Source organism: Trichomonas vaginalis, chromosome V (genome assembly GCF_026262505.1).
Source record: "Trichomonas vaginalis G3 chromosome V, whole genome shotgun sequence".
In the NCBI taxonomy this organism is placed as follows: Eukaryota; Parabasalia; order Trichomonadida; family Trichomonadidae; genus Trichomonas; species Trichomonas vaginalis.
Window position 1 is genome coordinate 15140873 of NC_067207.1, and position 20172 is coordinate 15161044.

The 20172-nt window shown below is 34.0% G+C and overlaps 8 protein-coding genes across 8 annotated transcripts; 6 read left to right on the forward strand and 2 right to left on the reverse strand.

Annotated features, from left to right (window-relative positions):
- Positions 1-65: 65 nt before the first annotated feature.
- On the forward strand, positions 66-1916 carry TVAGG3_0339670 (uncharacterized protein; the record flags this gene model as incomplete). The annotated part of the gene is made up of 1 exon (XM_001323564.1): positions 288-1916. The coding sequence occupies one exon, from the start codon at positions 288-290 to the stop codon at positions 1914-1916; it is 1629 nt and encodes a 542-aa protein (XP_001323599.1).
- A 63-nt stretch (positions 1917-1979) lies between these two features.
- Positions 1980-2774, reverse strand: TVAGG3_0339680 (small Rab GTPase RabX1; the record flags this gene model as incomplete). The annotated part of the gene is made up of 1 exon (XM_001323565.1): positions 2116-2739. One exon carries the CDS (start codon positions 2737-2739, stop codon positions 2116-2118), a length of 624 nt encoding a protein of 207 aa, XP_001323600.1.
- A 285-nt stretch (positions 2775-3059) lies between these two features.
- TVAGG3_0339690 (uncharacterized protein) lies at positions 3060-6450 on the forward strand (the record flags this gene model as incomplete). Its single annotated transcript, XM_001323566.1, has 1 exon — positions 3068-6391. The coding sequence occupies one exon, from the start codon at positions 3068-3070 to the stop codon at positions 6389-6391; it is 3324 nt and encodes a 1107-aa protein (XP_001323601.1).
- Positions 6451-7552: 1102 nt separating this feature from the next.
- On the forward strand, positions 7553-9088 carry TVAGG3_0339700 (protein serine/threonine kinase protein; the record flags this gene model as incomplete). Its single annotated transcript, XM_001323567.1, has 1 exon — positions 7560-8876. One exon carries the CDS (start codon positions 7560-7562, stop codon positions 8874-8876), a length of 1317 nt encoding a protein of 438 aa, XP_001323602.1.
- A 744-nt stretch (positions 9089-9832) lies between these two features.
- On the forward strand, positions 9833-10744 carry TVAGG3_0339710 (uncharacterized protein; the record flags this gene model as incomplete). Its single annotated transcript, XM_001323568.1, has 1 exon — positions 9833-10744. One exon carries the CDS (start codon positions 9833-9835, stop codon positions 10742-10744), a length of 912 nt encoding a protein of 303 aa, XP_001323603.1.
- Positions 10745-10831: 87 nt separating this feature from the next.
- TVAGG3_0339720 (uncharacterized protein) lies at positions 10832-11208 on the reverse strand (the record flags this gene model as incomplete). Its single annotated transcript, XM_001323569.2, has 1 exon — positions 10929-11195. The coding sequence occupies one exon, from the start codon at positions 11193-11195 to the stop codon at positions 10929-10931; it is 267 nt and encodes an 88-aa protein (XP_001323604.1).
- A 1236-nt stretch (positions 11209-12444) lies between these two features.
- On the forward strand, positions 12445-15987 carry TVAGG3_0339730 (uncharacterized protein; the record flags this gene model as incomplete). The annotated part of the gene is made up of 1 exon (XM_001323570.1): positions 12451-15666. One exon carries the CDS (start codon positions 12451-12453, stop codon positions 15664-15666), a length of 3216 nt encoding a protein of 1071 aa, XP_001323605.1.
- Positions 15988-16153: 166 nt separating this feature from the next.
- Positions 16154-19807, forward strand: TVAGG3_0339740 (ubiquitin-dependent protein catabolic process via the N-end rule pathway; the record flags this gene model as incomplete). Its single annotated transcript, XM_001323571.2, has 1 exon — positions 16154-19774. One exon carries the CDS (start codon positions 16154-16156, stop codon positions 19772-19774), a length of 3621 nt encoding a protein of 1206 aa, XP_001323606.1.
- Between the last annotated feature and the right edge of the window lie 365 nt (positions 19808-20172).

A 20172-nucleotide genomic window follows, 5' to 3' on the forward strand; every position in this document is an offset into this window, starting at 1 on the left:
ACTTTTGTGTATCATGTATGTTTATTATATTGGTTCAATCATTTTTTATAATGTTTTGTTTTATTGTTTTATTAGCCCAATGTGTTTTTGGTGCAGAGTTGTGTTGCTATTTGCTGAACCGAAAATACAGCATATTCTACCATTTTAGCATTGGTATTCCTGTTGGAATTGCTTCATCAACATTTATTTTCTTAATAACTTCAATTTTATTAGGAATCAATTTTATCAATGTATTTGTAAACGTTGGTATATTAGCATTTTCTATAGTATTTCTCCATATCTTCAACATGAAAAAAACGAAAATTTCATTATCAAAACCCGATTCATCAATGATTACATTTCTGACATTTTCAAGTATATTACCACTCCTCCTACTCAAGGATATGTATTTTTCGCAGAAAAACCTCCTACAACAAAATGTTGCCGATTATTTTACCGAAGAGTACATGTTAATCAAGTCATTTACTATTGGTATAAACAGTGGGTTCACAAATATCTTTAAAATACATCATCCAATTTGTTATAAATGCGTTTGTAGATCAAGATGGATTACAGCTTTACACACGGCCATGATGGTAAAATCTTTTGCATCTGAGAGAGTTGCCATACTTATTCCTTCTTATTTATATATTTTTTCAATTTGCTTGATTCATATGCAGTTATCTAATACATTCTTGAAGAATTCATTCTTATCTGTCCTTTCTACAATTGTATTTTTATTCGCTGGCGGTCTGGAATTCTTTGGTTTATTAATTCATGATTATCCACCGGAAACTGATTTCGTTCATCACAGAAGGAACTATGAGACAGAATGGCTTCATCCAATTCTTGAATATTTAGTACCTTACAGGCCATCTCAGCTTGCAACTGGATTATTTTTAACACTAATTTCGATTTTAACACAAGTTGGTAATAAACCGCATAGAAAACGTGATTTAATATTATGTGGAATTGTTTCTGGCTTGATTTTACCAGCTCAATATCAAGTTTTTGCAGCATCTGTCTTATTTACCACTATTTACTTATTCTATCTTCCTATTTCAAAGGATGATAATGATGGAAAGAAGAATAATATATTTGATATTGTTTTTTACTTTGTTCCTCTTGGAATAATTTCAATAATTCCATTATTACAATTTTTCCCAAGATCTAGTAACTTCAGATTATTATCACAAGATAAAGTATCAACACCACTTATCAAAAGAGGTATTTTCTTCTCTCCTTTTGTTTATTGGATTGAAAACTTGGGAGTCTTTGCAGTTATCACGCTTACGCTAGGATTATTCGTTATTGGTAAGAAATTGCAACAGCTATACTACCCATCTCTTGTTGTATTTTTCTTATTAAATTTCTTCAAACTACAACCAGTGGCAAGACAGAATATTTTCGTATTTATTCCGTGTTGGCTCTCAATAGCTTCTATTGTTTTCATGTCCACATTATCATGGATCTCTCAGAAGCCAAAATCCGAAGAATCTAAAGGAATTGCACTTGCCTGGTGCACATTTTTCTTTGTCGCGGCAATTATGTCATCTCTAATTGGATTACAGATGTGCCGTAACAACGTTTTCGAAATATCTCTTGAAGAACGAGATGCTGCTGATTGGATCACGCAGCATACATCCACAAAAGACGTATTTATATCAGATATCCAGAAGCCATATACCCCAGTCCCTTACTTATCCGGAAGACGAATTTTTGCGAGTAGAGTCGATATCTTGGAACAGTTTGATAAAACGGTTGATTGGAAAAACGTTGAATTTTCCAAGCTTTTATCAAACCTTTCTGATAAATCTATCGCAAAAAAGGTGAAATACGCACTTTTCGGGAGATCAACTAATCTGAATGAGAATTCGGGCTGGAAATTGGAATATCATAACTCTAGATATAAGATTTATTCAAGAATTATGGATTAATCTTTTTAATTTTTTGTAAGTCAAATTTGTTCTTTGACTTGAGTTATCTATAAATTGTTTTTATGTATAAATGAGTTTATTTGTTAAATTTTTAATTGAACAGTATCACAAAATAAAAATATTAGAAGAAATCGTAAATATTATAAAATATGAGAAATGTGGAACGACCGTGGTAAATATAAACAGATAAGCGTCACTTTTAACAGCATTTCTTCTCCTTTGGCTTTGAATCGGAGATTGTAATATCGATTCCATCGTCTTTTTGGCCCATTGCGACCTGTTCTTCTTTGTATGCCTCCTGCTTAAATGGATCTAAGCGATCAATAATATTAAGTCTTAAATCTTCAATTCCTTCCTTTGTTTTAGCGGAAGTTAAGAAAAGGGAATAGCCTTTTCCATCAGCATACTCAATGAAGCTTGTTATATCGACATCTTCAGCTAAATCGTGCTTATTTGCTGCTAAAATAATATTTCCTTGGCCGTTTGCTGAATATTCGTTAAATTTGTCAATGTAATCAATGACATCCTTGAAAGATTCTGGCTGTGTTAAATCAAAAACAGCAATGCAAAGCTGTGAATTTTGATAATAAAGTGAACCGAGACCTTTGAATCTTTCTTGGCCGGCTGTATCCCAAAAATTAACCTGTATCTCTTTTCCGGTGCTTGTTGTATAATTGTGTGGGAAACATTGCATTGAAGCTGTTGGAGCGATTGTTGCTGGATTGAATTGATCCTTATCGAGTCTGACAAGGAGTGATGTCTTTCCTACGTTGGCTGGTCCGACAAAAGTTACTTTGAAGCTGGGTATTTTGCTTTCAGCCATTTATTCGAAAAAAATGTTTTCAAATTTAGGCGGTTTTAGCGGTGAGCAGATATAATGAAAATGTTTACAGTACATAGAATTTTTTTATTCGTAAATATTTTGATTTCATAAAATTTTTCTGACATTCCAAGAATGCAATATCCGCTTTTTGCCAAAATAGAGATTTCTATTTTTGATTTCGATTCAAAAACATATTTACTGAAGGATATAGATCGGATCTGGCTGAATATGAGATTTGATGTCACTTTTGTCTGACACTTTTCGTTAATATTGGCACTTTTTTGATTCATGAATATTTTTAAACGGAAATCTAAAAAGAATTTAAAGAATGCAGAGCCCTGAGGACGCTTCTTCAAACTATACCTCGAGCTCTTATTCATCTTATGACTATGAAAATAGTATGTCGAGCGCAAATGGTGTTTTTCCTGATCCAAAAGCCCAAAAACAATATCAACAGCAAAATAACAAGAGTGTTGAAAGTCAACAACCACCGAAATATGTAAGTTACTTAGAATTCTCTGAAGTACTTAAGCAATTAAAGCAGTATCAGCAAGATTTCCATGAGGCAGAAGAAACGATCGATGCTTTAGAACAATCATTAAAAGCTGTATTATATACAGTATCTAATGTAACTAAATACAAAGTTAATACTATTGATGACGCACTTCGTTGCATTTCAAGTTTCGGTGATAACAAGGAATCAAATGAAAATGAACGTGTTAAATATCTTACAGAGCAACTTGCTTTGGCACGTGCTCAAATTATGCAAAACCAATCACCTTCCAATAACAATATCCAAATTCAAGAATTACAAGGAAAACTCAGAGATAGCCAAAGCAAGATTGCTTCACTTAATGAAGAAATCAAGAATATCTCTAATAGTAAAAACGATTCTGAAAGTAATTTACTTTCAATGAAAAAGAAGCTTGCCCAAGTGATTGAAGAGAATAATACACTTAAGTCAAAGCTCAAAGATAAAAAGTCTATCACTAAGAAAGGAAAATCATCAAAAGTTTCAAAGAAGAAAGGAAAAGCAGCAAAGAAGCTTCCAAAGAAGAAACCAACAGAAGTCAATGCTTTGATGGAAAAGAAGAATGCTGAAATTGCTTCACTTGAAACTAGAATCAAAGAATTGCAATTTGAAATCCAAGCAAATAGGGAAAACCTTATTTCAACATCAACTATCTCATCCGAATCATCAAGCCATAGTATTCTTCTGACTGGCCCTATTCTTTCTCAGTTCGAAGAGTTAGTTTCGAAACAAAGAGAAGAAATTCAAGCCCTCGCTGACCAGAGAACGATTTTGCTTGACCTTGCTCACACATTAGAAGCTAATATTGAAGAAGCTGAAGCTGAGCTTGAAGATGTCATTCAGGAGCGCGATGACCTTGAATCTGATCTTAATTTAGCAAAGAATGATGTAGACATCATTGAGAAGAATAAGGAAATTGCTATCCAACAGATCAGAAATAATATCCTTGAGATGTTACCTTCAGTTATTTCTTCCAAATTATCTTTGATTCAAGATCTTCCAGCTGAAAGGCAAATTGTTGAATTATTCGACTTCACACTTCAGGAAATGGCTGATATTACTACTCGCCAATACGATAATATTTCTGATGCTAAGATGCCACAAGTATTATCTCAATTAGAAAACGCCCTCAGATTTATTAAGGATATGAAGAGCTCCAACGATACAAAGCCATTGTTAGCTGACCAAGAGTTTGTCCGTGATATCCAAGGACAAATCAAGAAGATGCAGGACTTCATTGACAACATTCCAAAGGATCCTTATGTCAAAGAACCATCAGTCTTTGATACAAAAGATGCTGAACAGCAACTCAAGGCATTCCTTCATATTGCCGATGATAAGATTAACGAATCTCCACTTAGAGAGCTATTCGCTTTGTTCAGTGGATCTGTTATGGTCAGTAAGAAACTTATGCAGCGTGTCGCAACCCTTGAACCATTAAGAGTTTCGCTCGAGAAATCTAAATTAGAAAAGTCCGAGCTTATGAACCTCCTCAAGTCAGAAGCAGCTCAGCAACAGAAGCTTTCTGATGAATTGAAGGTTCTTACTAACAAGCAAAACTCTACTTTCTATCAGATGATTGAAGAATTAATCCAAATGTACAAGGAAGCAGAACAACTCAGAATTACATCCTACAGAGAACTCCAGACCATTAAGAATGATGTCAATGCAATTGAGAAACAAACTGTTGAAGATAAGTTCACAAAATCTAAGAAATTCCTTCAACAAATTGCACTTCTCAAGCAAAAGATCGATGAAAGAACAATGGAGAACGAAAATCTTATTGCTGAAAACGAAAGACTCAACAGGAAGGCTGAAGCTGCCGCTGCAAAGTCAGCAGAGCATTTCCAGAATGCAACATCTTCAAGAGAACTCCTCCAGATTCAGAATCAAAGAATTGAGGAATTACAGGATGTTTCCGCCAAAGTCAAAGTTCTTGAGAAAATCAGACTTGACTTAGAAGATCAGGTTGCAGAACTCAACCAGAAAGTTGCAACTGTGTTAACAGAGAAGTCAATCTCTGATAAGAACATTGTTGCTCTTCAGAAGAAGGTCACAGAATTAACAAAAGAAAAAGAAAACATTACAAAACAGTTGAAGCAGGTTAAGCAAGAAAATGCTGAAATTAAGAAGTTAAACAGCCAGATTCTCCAAGACATCAGAGCAAGAAACGAAAACTTGGACAACAGAATCAACAACGAGTTCAATGATATGCAAAACAAGATGGAAGTTGCAGAGAAGAAATATGCCGATGCTAAAGAAATAAGAGATTATTTCCTTGCTAAGAAGAAAGATTATCAGAAACAAATTGCTATGCTCAAAGCAAGCGAAAGAACTCTCAAAGTTAGAATAGAAGAGCTTGAGAAGACAATTGCACTTGCAAAGAAGCAAGCAGAAGATGAGTTCAACGCTAAACTTATCGCATTGCAAGCCGATGTTGCTAAAGAAAACAATTCAATGAAGGAATTCAACGTTTGCTGCTGCAAGAGATTAGTTCAGCTCATTGAATCTAACTTCTTGATTTCATTGAGTGGCGGAACAATCGATCTTTGGGATATTGTTAACATCCTTGAAGAGAACTTGCACTCCATCAGTGCTGATGAGCTCTCTAAAGTTACACATGACAACGCCCAAGTCAGAGCAATCCTTGGAACAAAGAAAGGAGAACCTGTTTGGGAAAGTGTCAGAGATCTCAAGGATGAATTCTCAGAATTACTTGAAGATAAGGATGAGCTTATCAATGAAATTGCTGACTTACAAGCTAAGCTTTCTGAAGCTAATGAAATGATCAACAAGCTCTTCGTTAAGAAGGATGATGCTGATGAATGGGAAGCTTGGGCCAAGAATATTTACTCTCTTACAAATGATGGTGCTGTTTCTGACAACTACAGATTAGCTCTTGAAGAGATGATCCTTTCAGGAAGTGCTAATAAGACTGTTGCAAGAAGGCTTGAGATCTTAAGGTCGACAAAGCAAATGCTCAATAATAAGAAAGTTGCAGCAGCAATCGGAGATAAAAATGTTCCATCACCGATGTCAATTAGACCAGCAACTATTGCATTTATGTTTATTAGGAGAATTCAAGTCTATTCGACCACACTTCCTGTTTATATCAAGTGAAAACTATTTTGTTGAATTTATGTTTTATTATAAAAAAATTAAGTTTTTGATTTTGTACATTTCCATATTTCTGATGTCTCATAGTACCTTCCATTGAACAAAGGAATTATTAATGCATTTGAGGAACAAAATGTCATTATATTGTCCTTGATTCACTTTCAAAACAGTGAAATGTTTTTGAAAATAGAGAGTATCGTTAGTTAGCACCTATTCATTATGAGTTGGCAATATTTGCCAATAATCCGAAATTAACCTTTTAGCAGGGTTTGAAGCATTTGACGTTAAAATTAATTTTACTATCATATGAAAATTAAAATTCTAAAATCACTTGTGAATTTGCCTAAAAAATATTCTGGCAAAAACAATTCGCATGATTAGCTCAATCTGCTAAAAAATCAGAATGACTGTTAGATTGCTAGTTCAGATCTTAGAACGTTTCAGGAGTTTCAAAAGCGTGTCCTATAAATTATAAACAAAAACTGTTATTTGTGATGAAATTGGTTGTACAATTGGAAAACATTTATTAATTTTGTATTATTGCAAATTTTATGATCATTACAATTCATTGAACGTTAAAGTTAAAAAAAAATAAGATTATGTTGCAACCATTGGAATTATGTCTGATCTCAAATAATCAAAATTGCGTATATCTTAAGTAAATTGAATTGATTTCCAAATAAATTCAAAAATTGAGAATTGATAAATATTCCTAATATTATTACTGTGCGATATTATAACAAAATTTCGATAAATATTATTAAAATATTTATTATTTTTGCCGTCTTCATTGGAAAATTGAAAGAATTTGTGAAGAGTAAGGGAAAAAATTATGTAAGATAATTTGTTATCCTCCCGAAGTTCCGTTTTAAATTGATTAAACGATCTAAAATATTAATGATATTAGAAATTAGTATAGGCAATCAATAACAATCAAATTAACTTTTGGATAAACGTGTTTATTATTATGTCCGCGGTTTTTCACAAAAACTCTTAAAATTTCAAGCTATACGGGTTTCAAAATAAATTCAGATTTTGAATAATACAGAATTTTCAACCAGATTGATTTCTATATGAAATCCAATTCTTTTGTTATTCATTTAGTCTGGTTATATTTTTTTGAGAAAGAACGAAACCGAATTCCCCAATTCAAAATTAGAACAGATTCATAATGGACGGATTACAAAATGGGGCACTCAGTGATTACACTTTCCTTGGATCACTAGGTCAAGGTTCATTTGCAACTGTTTTCCGTGCTCGCCACAATCCAACTGGAAAATTTGTGGCTGTAAAACAATTTCCAAAAGCAAAGCTTCAAGACCCAGATGATAGGGCAGCTTTTATAAATGAAATTAATATTCACAAGATTGCAGATCATCCTTTGATAGCAACTTGTTATGAAGTCGTCGAGAACTCAGATTCTTATTTCTTATCTATGGAAATAGTTGAAAACGACTCTCTTCTTAACTTCATAAATATACACAATGGTCTAACAGAAATAGTTGCGAGGAAGATTTTTTGCCAAATTGTCATGGTGTTGGATTACCTTCACAATACTCTTAATGTTATACATCGTGACTTAAAAGCAGAAAATATATTGTTAGATCTAAACGGCAACATAAGATTAATTGATTTTGGGCTTTCGAAGAAGATTCATGCAACGAACGCCATGATGAATACAATTTGCGGTTCGCCAGCATATGCAGCTCCCGAACTTGTTCAGGGTATTCCTTATACAAAGTCCGTTGATATATGGTCTATTGGCGTAATTTTGTTTGCTATGGTTGCCGGTTATCTTCCATTTGACGATGACAACATACACGCTCAATTGCATCGCATTGTTACCCGTGAACCAGAATACCCAGATACATTATCGCCAATATTAGTTGACCTGTTAAAGCGATTATTATGTAAAGATCCTTCACTTCGCATTACGATTAACGAACTCAAAATTCATCCATGGGTTCATCAAAGCATTGTCCATTGTGAGTTCGATCCTGATATTTTTAGCAATTCTTATCATATGATTGACCAACAAGTCGTGAACACCCTTAAGGACTTAAATATACCAACTACAAACTTAGCTCAAGACCTTATGAATGGATGTTTGACACGAGCTACAGCATCTTACAAGATATTACGTCGTGAAGTCACTACAAAGAAACTCAATGATATTTTTGCGCTACAGCCGATGCCACGTAAGCACTCCGTGTTATCCCCACGAAGATCAGCAGATACTTTACCAAAACTCGATTTCACTCCTACAAAACTTTCAGAAAGTAAAAACCACACAAACACACAGAGTACACCTGAGCACTACACGTCAAAGATTATCATTCCAAGGAAAATATCGAATAAACCTAATCCGAACTCCCCATTATTACCTCCTTCCCCTGCAAGGCGAAGGCAAAGAGCGATGAGCTTTATGAAGAACTCCGTTAACCCCGTAATGCCTAATATTGGCCAATCTATCAGCCCTCTTGTATAATTTGTCCTTTGAAAAATTAATTTAATGTTTAATTTTTTAAAGTAAAGCGTATATATTTGTTATGTCAGCGATCGAAATAATTTATTTTAATGATTAATTTTCATTTTTGAAAAATTGCCAACTAACATCCTCATTTGAAGGTATCTTTTTAGATGTAATGAATCATATATATGTTCTATGTGAAATATTTGCGTTCTGATCAGAAACCTTATCAGAAATTTGCTGCGGTTGGCTTTAAAAATCTGTATTTTTTTTGTATTCGGAATCACAATATGTTTGTATGGGATTACGTCTTATTTAATGGCTATCTGAAATCTTTCTTCGATGATGTTTGATAAAAAATCCAAATACAAAAATGGATTTCATTATGATTGAACCCTCTGAACAGAAAATACTTAATCTATTGTAGACTTTCTCTATCTGAAAAGAAGATAGTTGCTTTGATTATTTTGAGATATTGTTGATATTTATAGGAATTTAAAGTGAAATATCATCAATGGCTAAGCGACATCGAATGATTATCTTTTTAATTCATTTTAGTTCACAAATTCAAGATTGCATTCACATATTTAATTTTTTCATAAGTTTTGCTAAGGCATCCGATATACCACTAGCAATGGATTATAATTTAAAGCCAATTGAATCCACGAAAATTCCAAAAAAAAATCGGAAAAAGGAAAAATATTGTGAAAATATTAGAAAAAATATGTGAAAATCAATAAAATGAAATATTTTTGGAATTTTAGAGTCCACAGTATTTGTATATTTTTGTTTGAAATACACTTTTAGGCTATAAAATATCTCTAAATTCAAGAGAAAAAAATTTGGAAGATTTAATATAATAAAAACTTAAAAAATTCAATAAATTTATTAAGTATAATACTAAGCTTTCATATTTACCCATGTTCTAAGAAAAAATCTGATTTTGATTTCAGGTTTTTGTCAATTTTTATCATATGATTATTGCTTCATGCTGCTTCGGAGGTGAACCAAACAACTGCGCTCATTACGTCTCAACAAAAATTGGTCTTGCATTGTTTTGCGTAATTATTGCTCTTTCAATCATCTATTTTGTTTACTCTTTATTAGTATATAAATTTGACCTCAAGAAATATAAAATAAGATTTTTATTACAAATTGCACTGATAGCATTTTCAAGTTCAGTTATGGGATTGGAGTTTTTCGCAGACGACACCAATAATTATATTGGTGGTTTCACTTTTCTATTTGATTTTGCAGGACCATCTTTCTTGATTTCCTTCCTTACGATCTTATTTTACTATCAAACTCTTAAATTCGCGCAACAATTAAATATTAGCTTTGCTTTTGGAGAACTCACAAAATACATCGCGTGGGTATACTTTTTATCAACATTTGCTTCTACGATATTCATTTTACTTCTTGTCCGCTCCGAACCTTCAGTTACATTTACGTTTGCTTGGGGATTTTCGACAATTATCGATGATGTAATTTTCATATTCATTATTATCATTCCTATTTACAAGATCTTATTTTCTACCCTTCAGCACGATTCTCTCAAATTAATGACAGCGAAAACTATTTCTTCTATCGTTGTTACAAGTATATTTTGCGTCTGCTTAGTGGGAAGACTTATCCAATTAGTTTTCGATGCATGGCCAGCCGATCAAATCGATCCCGATAATGATGCATTGAATGCAATTGCAGATAGAATCATGAATCCAGATTACTTCGGATATCATGTTATGATACTGTTTGCCTGGCACTTCTTATACTACATATATCAGAATTGGTATTTCGACTCAATTCTCGTCACTGTAGAAGGAACTACGACTACAAATAGCGTCCAAGGATCGCTTTACATTGAAGCATCCAAGAAAATCGAATAAAAACAGTTGTATGTATATCGTTTTAAAATAATGAAAGAAACTTATAGTGTCTCGTTGTAATTTCCGATTTTTTTTCGGAAATTAATTTGAGTAATAACGTATAAAAAGGACTTTGATCTTAAATAAATACGGGAATGTTTAATATAAAGTAGTAAGCATTTTAAATTCAAAGATATATTCGTATTTAAATCAATAAACAGCATTTAGATCCACTCTGTGCTGGCTTATCTGTCTTCTTTTCTTCCTTCTTCTCTTCCTTGGCTTCCTTCTCCTTGCCGCCATCGGATGAGCTTGATTCCTTCTTCTTCTTCTCTACCTTAACATCCGCTTTATCATCATCTGACTTTGTCTTCTTCTTTTCAGCTGGGGCAGCTTCACGATCCTTATGTTTGGCATCGAATTCACTCTGTGGGACTTTCTGTTGCTTAAGGTTTGGAAGGTCGTCTGACATTTCTAATTTCTTTACAATTGGCTAAGCCTCGAACGATAAATCCAAAAAACGAATTATTATCGGTGGAGAAAATCGAATATGATTTTCTTGGATATTACTAAGAAATTAGAACATCTGATACATTTTCACGGTTCATCATTGAAATTGTAAGATGTAAGGAGATTTTTCCCAAAATATCTTTTTTAATTATTGATATGTTTATTAATAATTATTTTTGCAATATTTTTAAATTGAATGACCTGAGCAAAGACATTGAAAACTTGAAAAGTTGCTTGTTCTTAATATAATGTTATTATGTGTTATCTAATGAAAAGAAAAAAATAATGTTTTCAAATTCATCATGAATATTGTCGTTAATGAAAGGCGGTTTACAATTCAAAAATCTGATTTGAAAGAAAATACTACAATCGCAAGAAATACGCGCAAACTATTTTGAGTTTTTGCTGCATAAAAATAATTACATATTATTTGCTTTTTTTATTCAAGGAGAAGGAAGTGATTGTTGGAACGTTGCAACAAATCATTATGAGTTGTCAATGAAAACATGCCATTGCTATAAATATGATGATATGAATGAAAAGACATGCATTTACCCAATATTTGTGGGAAATTTGATCTTAGCTTTCGTCAATTCTAAATAATTTCTACTAGTGTTCTAATGTTTCAATAAAATATCACTGAGGCCATATAATATTAACTTTGTTATATTCAATGGTGCTTTAATAGAATAACAATTAAATTCTTTTGCAAATTACTGCAAAATATGATAAAGATAACAATCTCAGATGCAGTGTCATTGTGAATATATTGATGTTATGATCTCAAACTCGAATATATTCATATTAAAAATGATTTGCTTTTATTTTATAGCAACATATGACTTGATTAATCAAATTAATTTCATCAGTTTACAAAAGTTCTTTTACTATAAAGTACTACAAGAATTTGTCACAAGATAGTTAAACATGTCGATATGTTTGATATATTTTTGAAATTTTTGAATTTATGAGAGGAGTGATTGGAAATTATATAATGAGATGTTGTTGTGGACATCTGGTGCTTACCAAATTCTGTTTTTCAGATTCTTGCAAGAATTTTGATCTCAAATTTGGAGTGAAAACCTTATAAATGAAATAATTACTCATAAAAATCTGTCGCGATTTGATAATATTCTCCGATTTCTATGATATCAACAAAATTTTTTTCCTTCGAATAACTCGTTACATCTCTTTATTATTTTGATTGAAAATTTGATATGAAGAGATTTGCTTATGCGAGGACTGCAACACAAAGTGTACGGCCAGTTGCAGCTCCTCCTTCTAAAGCAGTTATCGTTATTCCCAAAGTTAAAACATCGGCTCGCTCTGGTTCAACAATTAAGATCGAGATTCCTAGAAATAGCAGCTTTGATCAGTTCTCAACAATACAAGAAGATGACAAATTCGAAAGCGATGATGATAAGAGAGAACTTATCAAACTAGGAATGCAACATTTGTCAAAACAGATTGAAATTACGGCACCTGTTAAAACATCAAGATCATCGAAGTCACTTGAGAATAAAGATGTCATATCAGGATCAGAGAAATCAAAATTTGCTCAAGAATTTATTAATAATTATACTTTATCAAATTATCAAGACCATTATGCATATGTAATACAGTCAGCTTTTCGTCTTTATAGAAACAAAATGCATTGGAGGAACTTTATCAAGCTCCGGACAAAGTATCATCGTAGAATTACAGAATTATTTTTTCATAATTGGAGAATCTCTGTGGTTAACGACCCAACGATTATCAAGAAAGAATTCAAAAAGCTAAAGAACGCTTGCAACCAACTAACTTTCGTTCCTCACGGAAGAGAATTTGCGGCTTTTCCATACTTTTACATTTCCAACCAAATTTACACTCCTAAAGGTTTTAACTCACAATTCCTTTACCAATTCGTTCATATTGCGTATACTCCAATGAAATTTAATTATTTTACAGAATGGCAAGAAGCAGCGAGGAAACTACGCCAAGAAAGACTTAAGTTTGCATTTATCTCATTCAGTGTCAAAAAGAACAGAGTTTTTGGCAATGTTTTGACAATATTTCAGAATTGGTACAGATTTACTAAATGGAAACGCTTAATGCAATCACAGCAACCTGCCAAATCAAAAGACAGTAAGCATTACATCACTCTCAACTCAACAGAAGTCAATGTTCACTGGAATGTCCAAGAACATAAACTAAATCAGTTCGAAAAACGCAAAGCAAGGGCCATCAACTACTCCAAGAAGCAGATCCTCTCACGAGCAGTCAAAGCCTTATACAACCAGTCAGTCAAACGTACAACAGATCAAGCTTTGGCCGCAAACTCGGATATCTTCCGAAATCTGCAACTCATGAAGCTCGCACACAGCGCGTGGTCGAGATATATGGAGATAAACCAACACAAAAGACAGATGCAACACGATATTCTCCATAATTGGTACGACTACGCGTACAAAAAAGCAAAATTGAAACAAACTGTCACTTTTTATCAACAACGTGAAAAACGGTTTTTCCTTCTGAAAATTTTGAATAGGTGGAACAAAGTTAAAGAGATCCAGAAGATCAAGAACCTTGAAGAGATGATGCGTATCCAGAAAAACTCAACACTTGCTTTACAATTCATTTTCATTTTGTTGAAACAAGGAGAAATTTCCTATCAATTGCGTTGTTGGCAGTTGTGGATCAGATTCACGAGACAGAGACACAAATGGCATCAGTTCTCAGGCTGGTCTGATAAAAGGAAGATCACAGAAGACTTGAATCGCGAAACAATTTGCGAACTCAAGAGAATATCGAACAACAAAATGCTTGGAAGAATTCAAGAACCAGAAACCGAAATAATTCCAAGAAAAACATGCATCAATTTGGAATCAACACTCGAAGAAGTCCACAGGATTGACAAGGAAATACAGTTCCATGTAAACGTAACAAAACATGGCTCAACTCAATCAATGTTGGATTTCTCAGCTGTCAAAATTCAATGCAAATCTTATGTTTCGTTGATGAGAGCTTTTATTTTGTTTTTGCACTCGAAACAGAAGTTCGACATTTACGGAACAATCCAGGACCAGAACTGGCAGCCAAGTGGTACAGAAACAACCACAACGGCTGTTACACAGAACGAAATGAACTTGACAATCGAAGAATTCACAGAAAGAGTTTGGAGCAACGCAAAAATTTTCAAACAGAATTTGCAAGCGAAATTGGCGCGTGATAAACCAATTGTTTCATTAATCCGCGCACACATCGAAGCTTGCAAACTCAAGCAAGTACTTCCAGACTTCAGAACTTGCAAAGACGGCGTCAAACTCAAGGAATCCCCTGAAAATCCTGTTTCAGAAGAAAATTTGGGAATTTTACTCAATTTTGAAAAAGTGTCACAGCGATTTATCGACAGTTTATTGAAGAAACCGAACAGGATTCAGACGAATCTCATGGAAGAGTACAATGCTGCCAACAAGACCTTCTCGAGGCGCTTAAGACAACCCGATGTTTTGTTGGCAGATTTGACAAGAATGAAATCTCAAATTTCATTCAATATCGTTTCAGACATGGCCGCCCAGAGAAACCATGATGCATCGAAGATCAAGAACGCAAGGATTGAATCATTCAACAAGGAGTCGAACAACGAGATCGACTTGTCAACAAAGAATTCAATGATTCAATTAAGTGGTTTATTTGGTCGTCAAGCATCAATGGCACTTTTTGACAGTTCCAGCAAATTTGGAATTTCCTCGAGCAGTTCTGCATTCGACAATTTCGGTGGTAATGGAGACACGATGTTCACTGCCTTGTATTTGAGAAGTAAAATTGGCGAATACACAACTGTCAGCGAATTAATTTCCGCTGTTTCGAAGTTTTTCTCCACTTTTGCACAGACACCATTACACATTGGAGGAAACATTATACAGTACAACTCAAAGACTATGTTTGATGGTGTCAAACTCGAGACTTTGAAGAAGAGAGTTGTCAACAAAAACATCAACTCTTTCATTCAAACATTGTCACAAAAAGAATTGGGAACAATGGCGAAAGAAGAAGTTCTCCTTGAATTCGCCAAGAACTGTGTTACTGCAATCATCACTTGCAACAGGAACTTGAAAGAAACGAAACTCGCTGAGTATTGCGTGGAATTTCCATTCATTGATTTGAAAGATATCGACAATGAATCTTCTGTTTTGTCTAGAGACAGATTGTGGAGATCCATCAAGAAGAGATTCCCTAAAATGGATACTTCAACATCAGGAATGTCCCTCAGACAATTGTCTTCTCACAACTCTGTAAACAGATTGGAAACAGTCGACCAAAATCTTTCTGTAAAAGATGCTTACATTTGTTGTTTGACTGTTCCTTTCATCCTTGAAGAAGATGCTTTGGCGGATTTCATGAGAGCAAAGATGATGGAAACTCAGAATGGAGAAGTGGTTACAACATGGTAATTATATCTTTAATTTTATATAATTTTTTTTGTTTTTGAAATTTTTGTATATTATTGCTTTTCAAATTTGATTCTAGACAATTTTTAAATTCGCTGAATGGCTAATGATCGAAACAAATCTTTAAATGAATTTTGAATATTTTAATCGTTGCAAATCCGATCGTTGATAAGCATTCATATACTTCATTCAAAAACTAACGGAGGACTATTTTATATAGAAACACTAAAGCTCTAAGCTTTTTGTATTTTGAATGATCTCATTTTATTTCAAATTTATTTAATGCAACACTTATTTGAATAAAGTCACTTATATAGAACTTACCCACTCACGTTTCAAATCTAGATTTTTGATTGACTTTTTTGCTGATGAACTTTTTTTTATTTCAATAGTGATCGAAAATAGATTCGAAATAAGTGTTATAGTTGGTTTTGAAAAATTTATGTTTTCAATTTTTTTGATCAAATTTTTTTTTCAATTTTTTTTATTTATGAGGACATCTATTCCCCAAGACAAAATAAATATCTCTCCAACAAGCATCATTGATCGAGTGGAGAAGGTAGTCTATGGAGATTACACTCCAAAACAATGGGGACAGTATGTAACTCAATTACTTCCAAAGAAAACTTGTGGCATCAGCTGGACAAGCAAGAAGTTTGCACTCCATTGCGAAACATGCCAGAATGACATTAATAGCTGTGTTTGTTTGAAATGTTTTCTGAATGGAAAGCATGAAGGCCACCAGGTGTCTTTCAGATATTCTTCAAACGCTTCTTGTGACTGTGGTGATAAGCAGTTATGGAAGGAAGAAGGATTTTGTCCAGATCATCCTGGCTGTTCAGAACATCTCGAAAAAACAGACATTCCTCAGGATTTATACCAAAAATACGAACTTGTTTTTCAAGCACTCATCAAGGTTCTCCCACTTTCATTCGATAATAATGAAACTAATGCTGCAGAAAGAATTGTCAATTTTATGCTCTTACATACTTCATATGGTGATGCAATTCGTCGTTGCTTTACATTAGCTTTCTCTCGCTATGCTGATATACCAAGAATTTTCGATAATATACATAATATTGGAAAAGCAGCTCAAAATTTCTCAACTTTACTTTCAAACGTTTCAAACGATCCAGTATTTAGAAGGGATATCGCTCCTAGGCTAATTTTCTGTCTTCCTATCTTTGTTAACAGATCAATGATTGTAAATCTTGAAGCAAAGGGAGGCAAGAAGTACAAAGGCGTAGAAGAAATCGAGGAATTCTCTAAAGGCATTTTCCACTGGTTTTCAACTTCAAATCTCGATCTTTTGTTCCGAAAAGGATTTAATTGGCCGCAGCAAGCCATAGCCATCCTCAGAGCCCTCTGCATATTATCAGTAAAAGCTCCGAATATGAATACAGTCAAAAACACTCAAATTGCAGATATTTTGGGCCAATTTGATTCCTGCATTGTTCCTGAGGAAGATCCAGACGCAATCAAGAATATAGCATTGCAAATAGCAGAGAGATTAGTCCAGACAGCTGGAATTCATCCATTTACACGACAAATGAATATAAAAGTTGATGATCCAAACCAAATTCAATCTATCGTTCACAACTTCGAATTTACAGTTGGCGGATTCATGACATCATTAAATTCAATTCCAAAAGCGTTTTCTCCAAAAGTTTTCGATGTTTTCGCAGAATATATCAAAAATAAACAACCGGAATACGGAAACGTACTTGATAAATCAACAGAGATCTCACAAGCTACAGCTTTATACATTCTTCTCGAAATCGAATTGAGATTATCGAATGATATACCGAAATGGCTTGACCATATGGCCACCATTGCAGGTATTACACGTACAGAATTGTGCAGCCGTATCGCTTGCTTGCCAATAAAGCATATTGCCGCTTCAAGATTCGCTCATTTCAATAAATATGTCAGAAACGATGATGAAACGTATATTTCGTTAATTTCTCTTTCATACAAGTACAACTTACAATACAGATTCGCTCCTCTTTTCGCTTTAGTCCAAATTTGTGCTGAATATACAGAAGATATCAACAGTTTCATGAAATATATGGCTATTACGTACGGCGTATTATCTGATAATGAAGAAGAAAGGTCACTTTCCCTTTCAATTTTCGTTCTTGACTCTTTATTCTTAGTTACTGACAGATCCTGCTTCATGAATGACTCTGGAGACCTCTTGGATTCAACAATTGTTGCTTTACTCAAGAGCGGAGACAAGAGTTACTCAGATATCCAATCAACACTCCCTAATATTAAGAATGTGGCCACGCAAATCCCATTACATATCAACAATCTCACTAAGACAATTACTACTGGCTCAAAGTCCCTCTTGACCCTCAAAGATTCCCATCCTTGGACTCTTGGAGTTCCATGGGTCAAAACCAACTACAATTATTCAATTTTGAATGAGTTTTCTGCCAAAAATAAAGAGATCCCATTTTCATTCCCATTACAAGATGATGACCGCAAAGGCCTTCTAAGGATACTTTCAACACCTGCTGTTAAATATTCCGCAATTTATTTAACAAGTACACAAAATACAGCTGATGGACAACTTCTCAACGGCTACCTCAACGTGTTATGCCAGTTAGAAGGCTATAATACCACTATTGTTCCATCAAAAGAGGCAATTCGCCCTGATATCAACAATTTCGATCAGAATTTGACACAATTAATCATCAATACCTACGATTTAGGCGAAAAGACAATGTCACTAACTGATCTTGCCAAGGAAAATCCTACAACAGCCGCTTTATTGGCAAAATTCGGAGTTCAAATCGGAAATACTCTTGACAAAGTAGCCCAGATCAAGAAGAACAAAGAGCGCGCAAGGGCAGCAAGAGAAAGAGCCATCCAATCATTGAACATCAACAACAATTTGTTCAATGACATGGAAGATGTCGACGACGAAGCCGATTTGAAGCAAGTCTGTTCCATCTGCCAGGAAGAAGGAACCGAACCTCTCAATCTCCCAGTGTTCGTTCATACATCTCTCGTTCCATCAATCATAGAAAAGAGTTTACGAACATTTAATACAGACCATTCGATTAAATACGAGAGCTACAAAGTCTGTACAGCATGCCAGCATATCTGCCATTCAGATTGCGTCATGAGGCAAGAATCTGGCTGTTTCTACTGTTCTCTTTGCAGAGGATTGCGAAATGACATGATTCCTCTCTGCAAATACACCAACTTCGACATAGATGAAGTCGATTTGGATGAACCAATCAACGGACCACAAGATTCAATTCTTAATTACACTTCATCTGTCATTTCACAACTGATTTCCTCCAGTGTTGTGAACCTCGAAGCAAGACACAGAATGAATCCAGGAGCATTAGATTCACCAGCCAATTCCATGCTGTATAAATCTCTTTTCGCAATTGCGTGGAAGAAAGCACATATGCCATCAGATGACTTGATAACGTTCAACAACAACAAACTCTGCAATCTCGTGAAACAGTTGTCAATGCAGGACAAACCAGGCCTTGAATACACGAGAATTGTCAAATCAATTTGTGAAGAAATCACTGATAAAGAAGAAATATATCCATTCATGAGGAGAGCAGCAATTCTTCAGGCATTGATATTCTCTTTGAATAAGGACCAGTTCTTTGAATGGGATGAATATTTAGAGTACGAAAATCTTTGTCAGAAATTCTGTATCGAACCTGTAAAAGATGTCGATATTTCTGTCATACCGTTCAAATTAATTAATCTTCCTCAATGTCCTGTTGAATTGTACAGGCCTCCTTTCGATGAGGACACGATGCCTTACGAGTCTGAAGTATATTACTGTCTGTTGGATAAGCATTTGTTGATTAGACAAAATGATCAACTCCAGCAGACATTGAATACGAGATATAAAGGTGCTGTTATTCCTGTCATTCAACTGACAAATGAAAAAGCTTTGTCTATTAAATACGTGTCAATTGAGTTGAATAAGTTCTTCGAAGGACCAAGAGCTTATTACTCATTGCTCGGACAGCCTGTGATTGGTTTGGAATCATCTGATATTTTGTCTCTTTCTCAAGACAAAGTTACTGAAATTGAAGATGATTTGTTGTCTGGAAACTTTACAAGAATTTGAAAATAAAGAATTTTTTATATTTTTATACTTTTTTAAATAAAATAGTTTTTTTTTCATCAATGAACATCAACTCAAAGATATAGGATGTGCATAAACCATGCATTGTTTGCTACTTGATATTTTGCTTCTTTCTCAAGATAAAGTTTGATAAATTGAAGATGATTTGCTGTCTAAAAACTTTATTTTAAATGTAGTAAAAAAATTTCATTAATGAATATCAACTCAAAGAAATGGGATATGCATGAACCAATATATTGTTTAAGCTATTTCAATATATTCTTTGGAGTAAAAGGAAATGATATTGAGTCACTCATCTTTTCAGCTCACCAATATTGTACAAATTAAAAATCCAATTGAGAGGATTGATGCAGATCGATCTACTCCAAGTTAAAGATAAC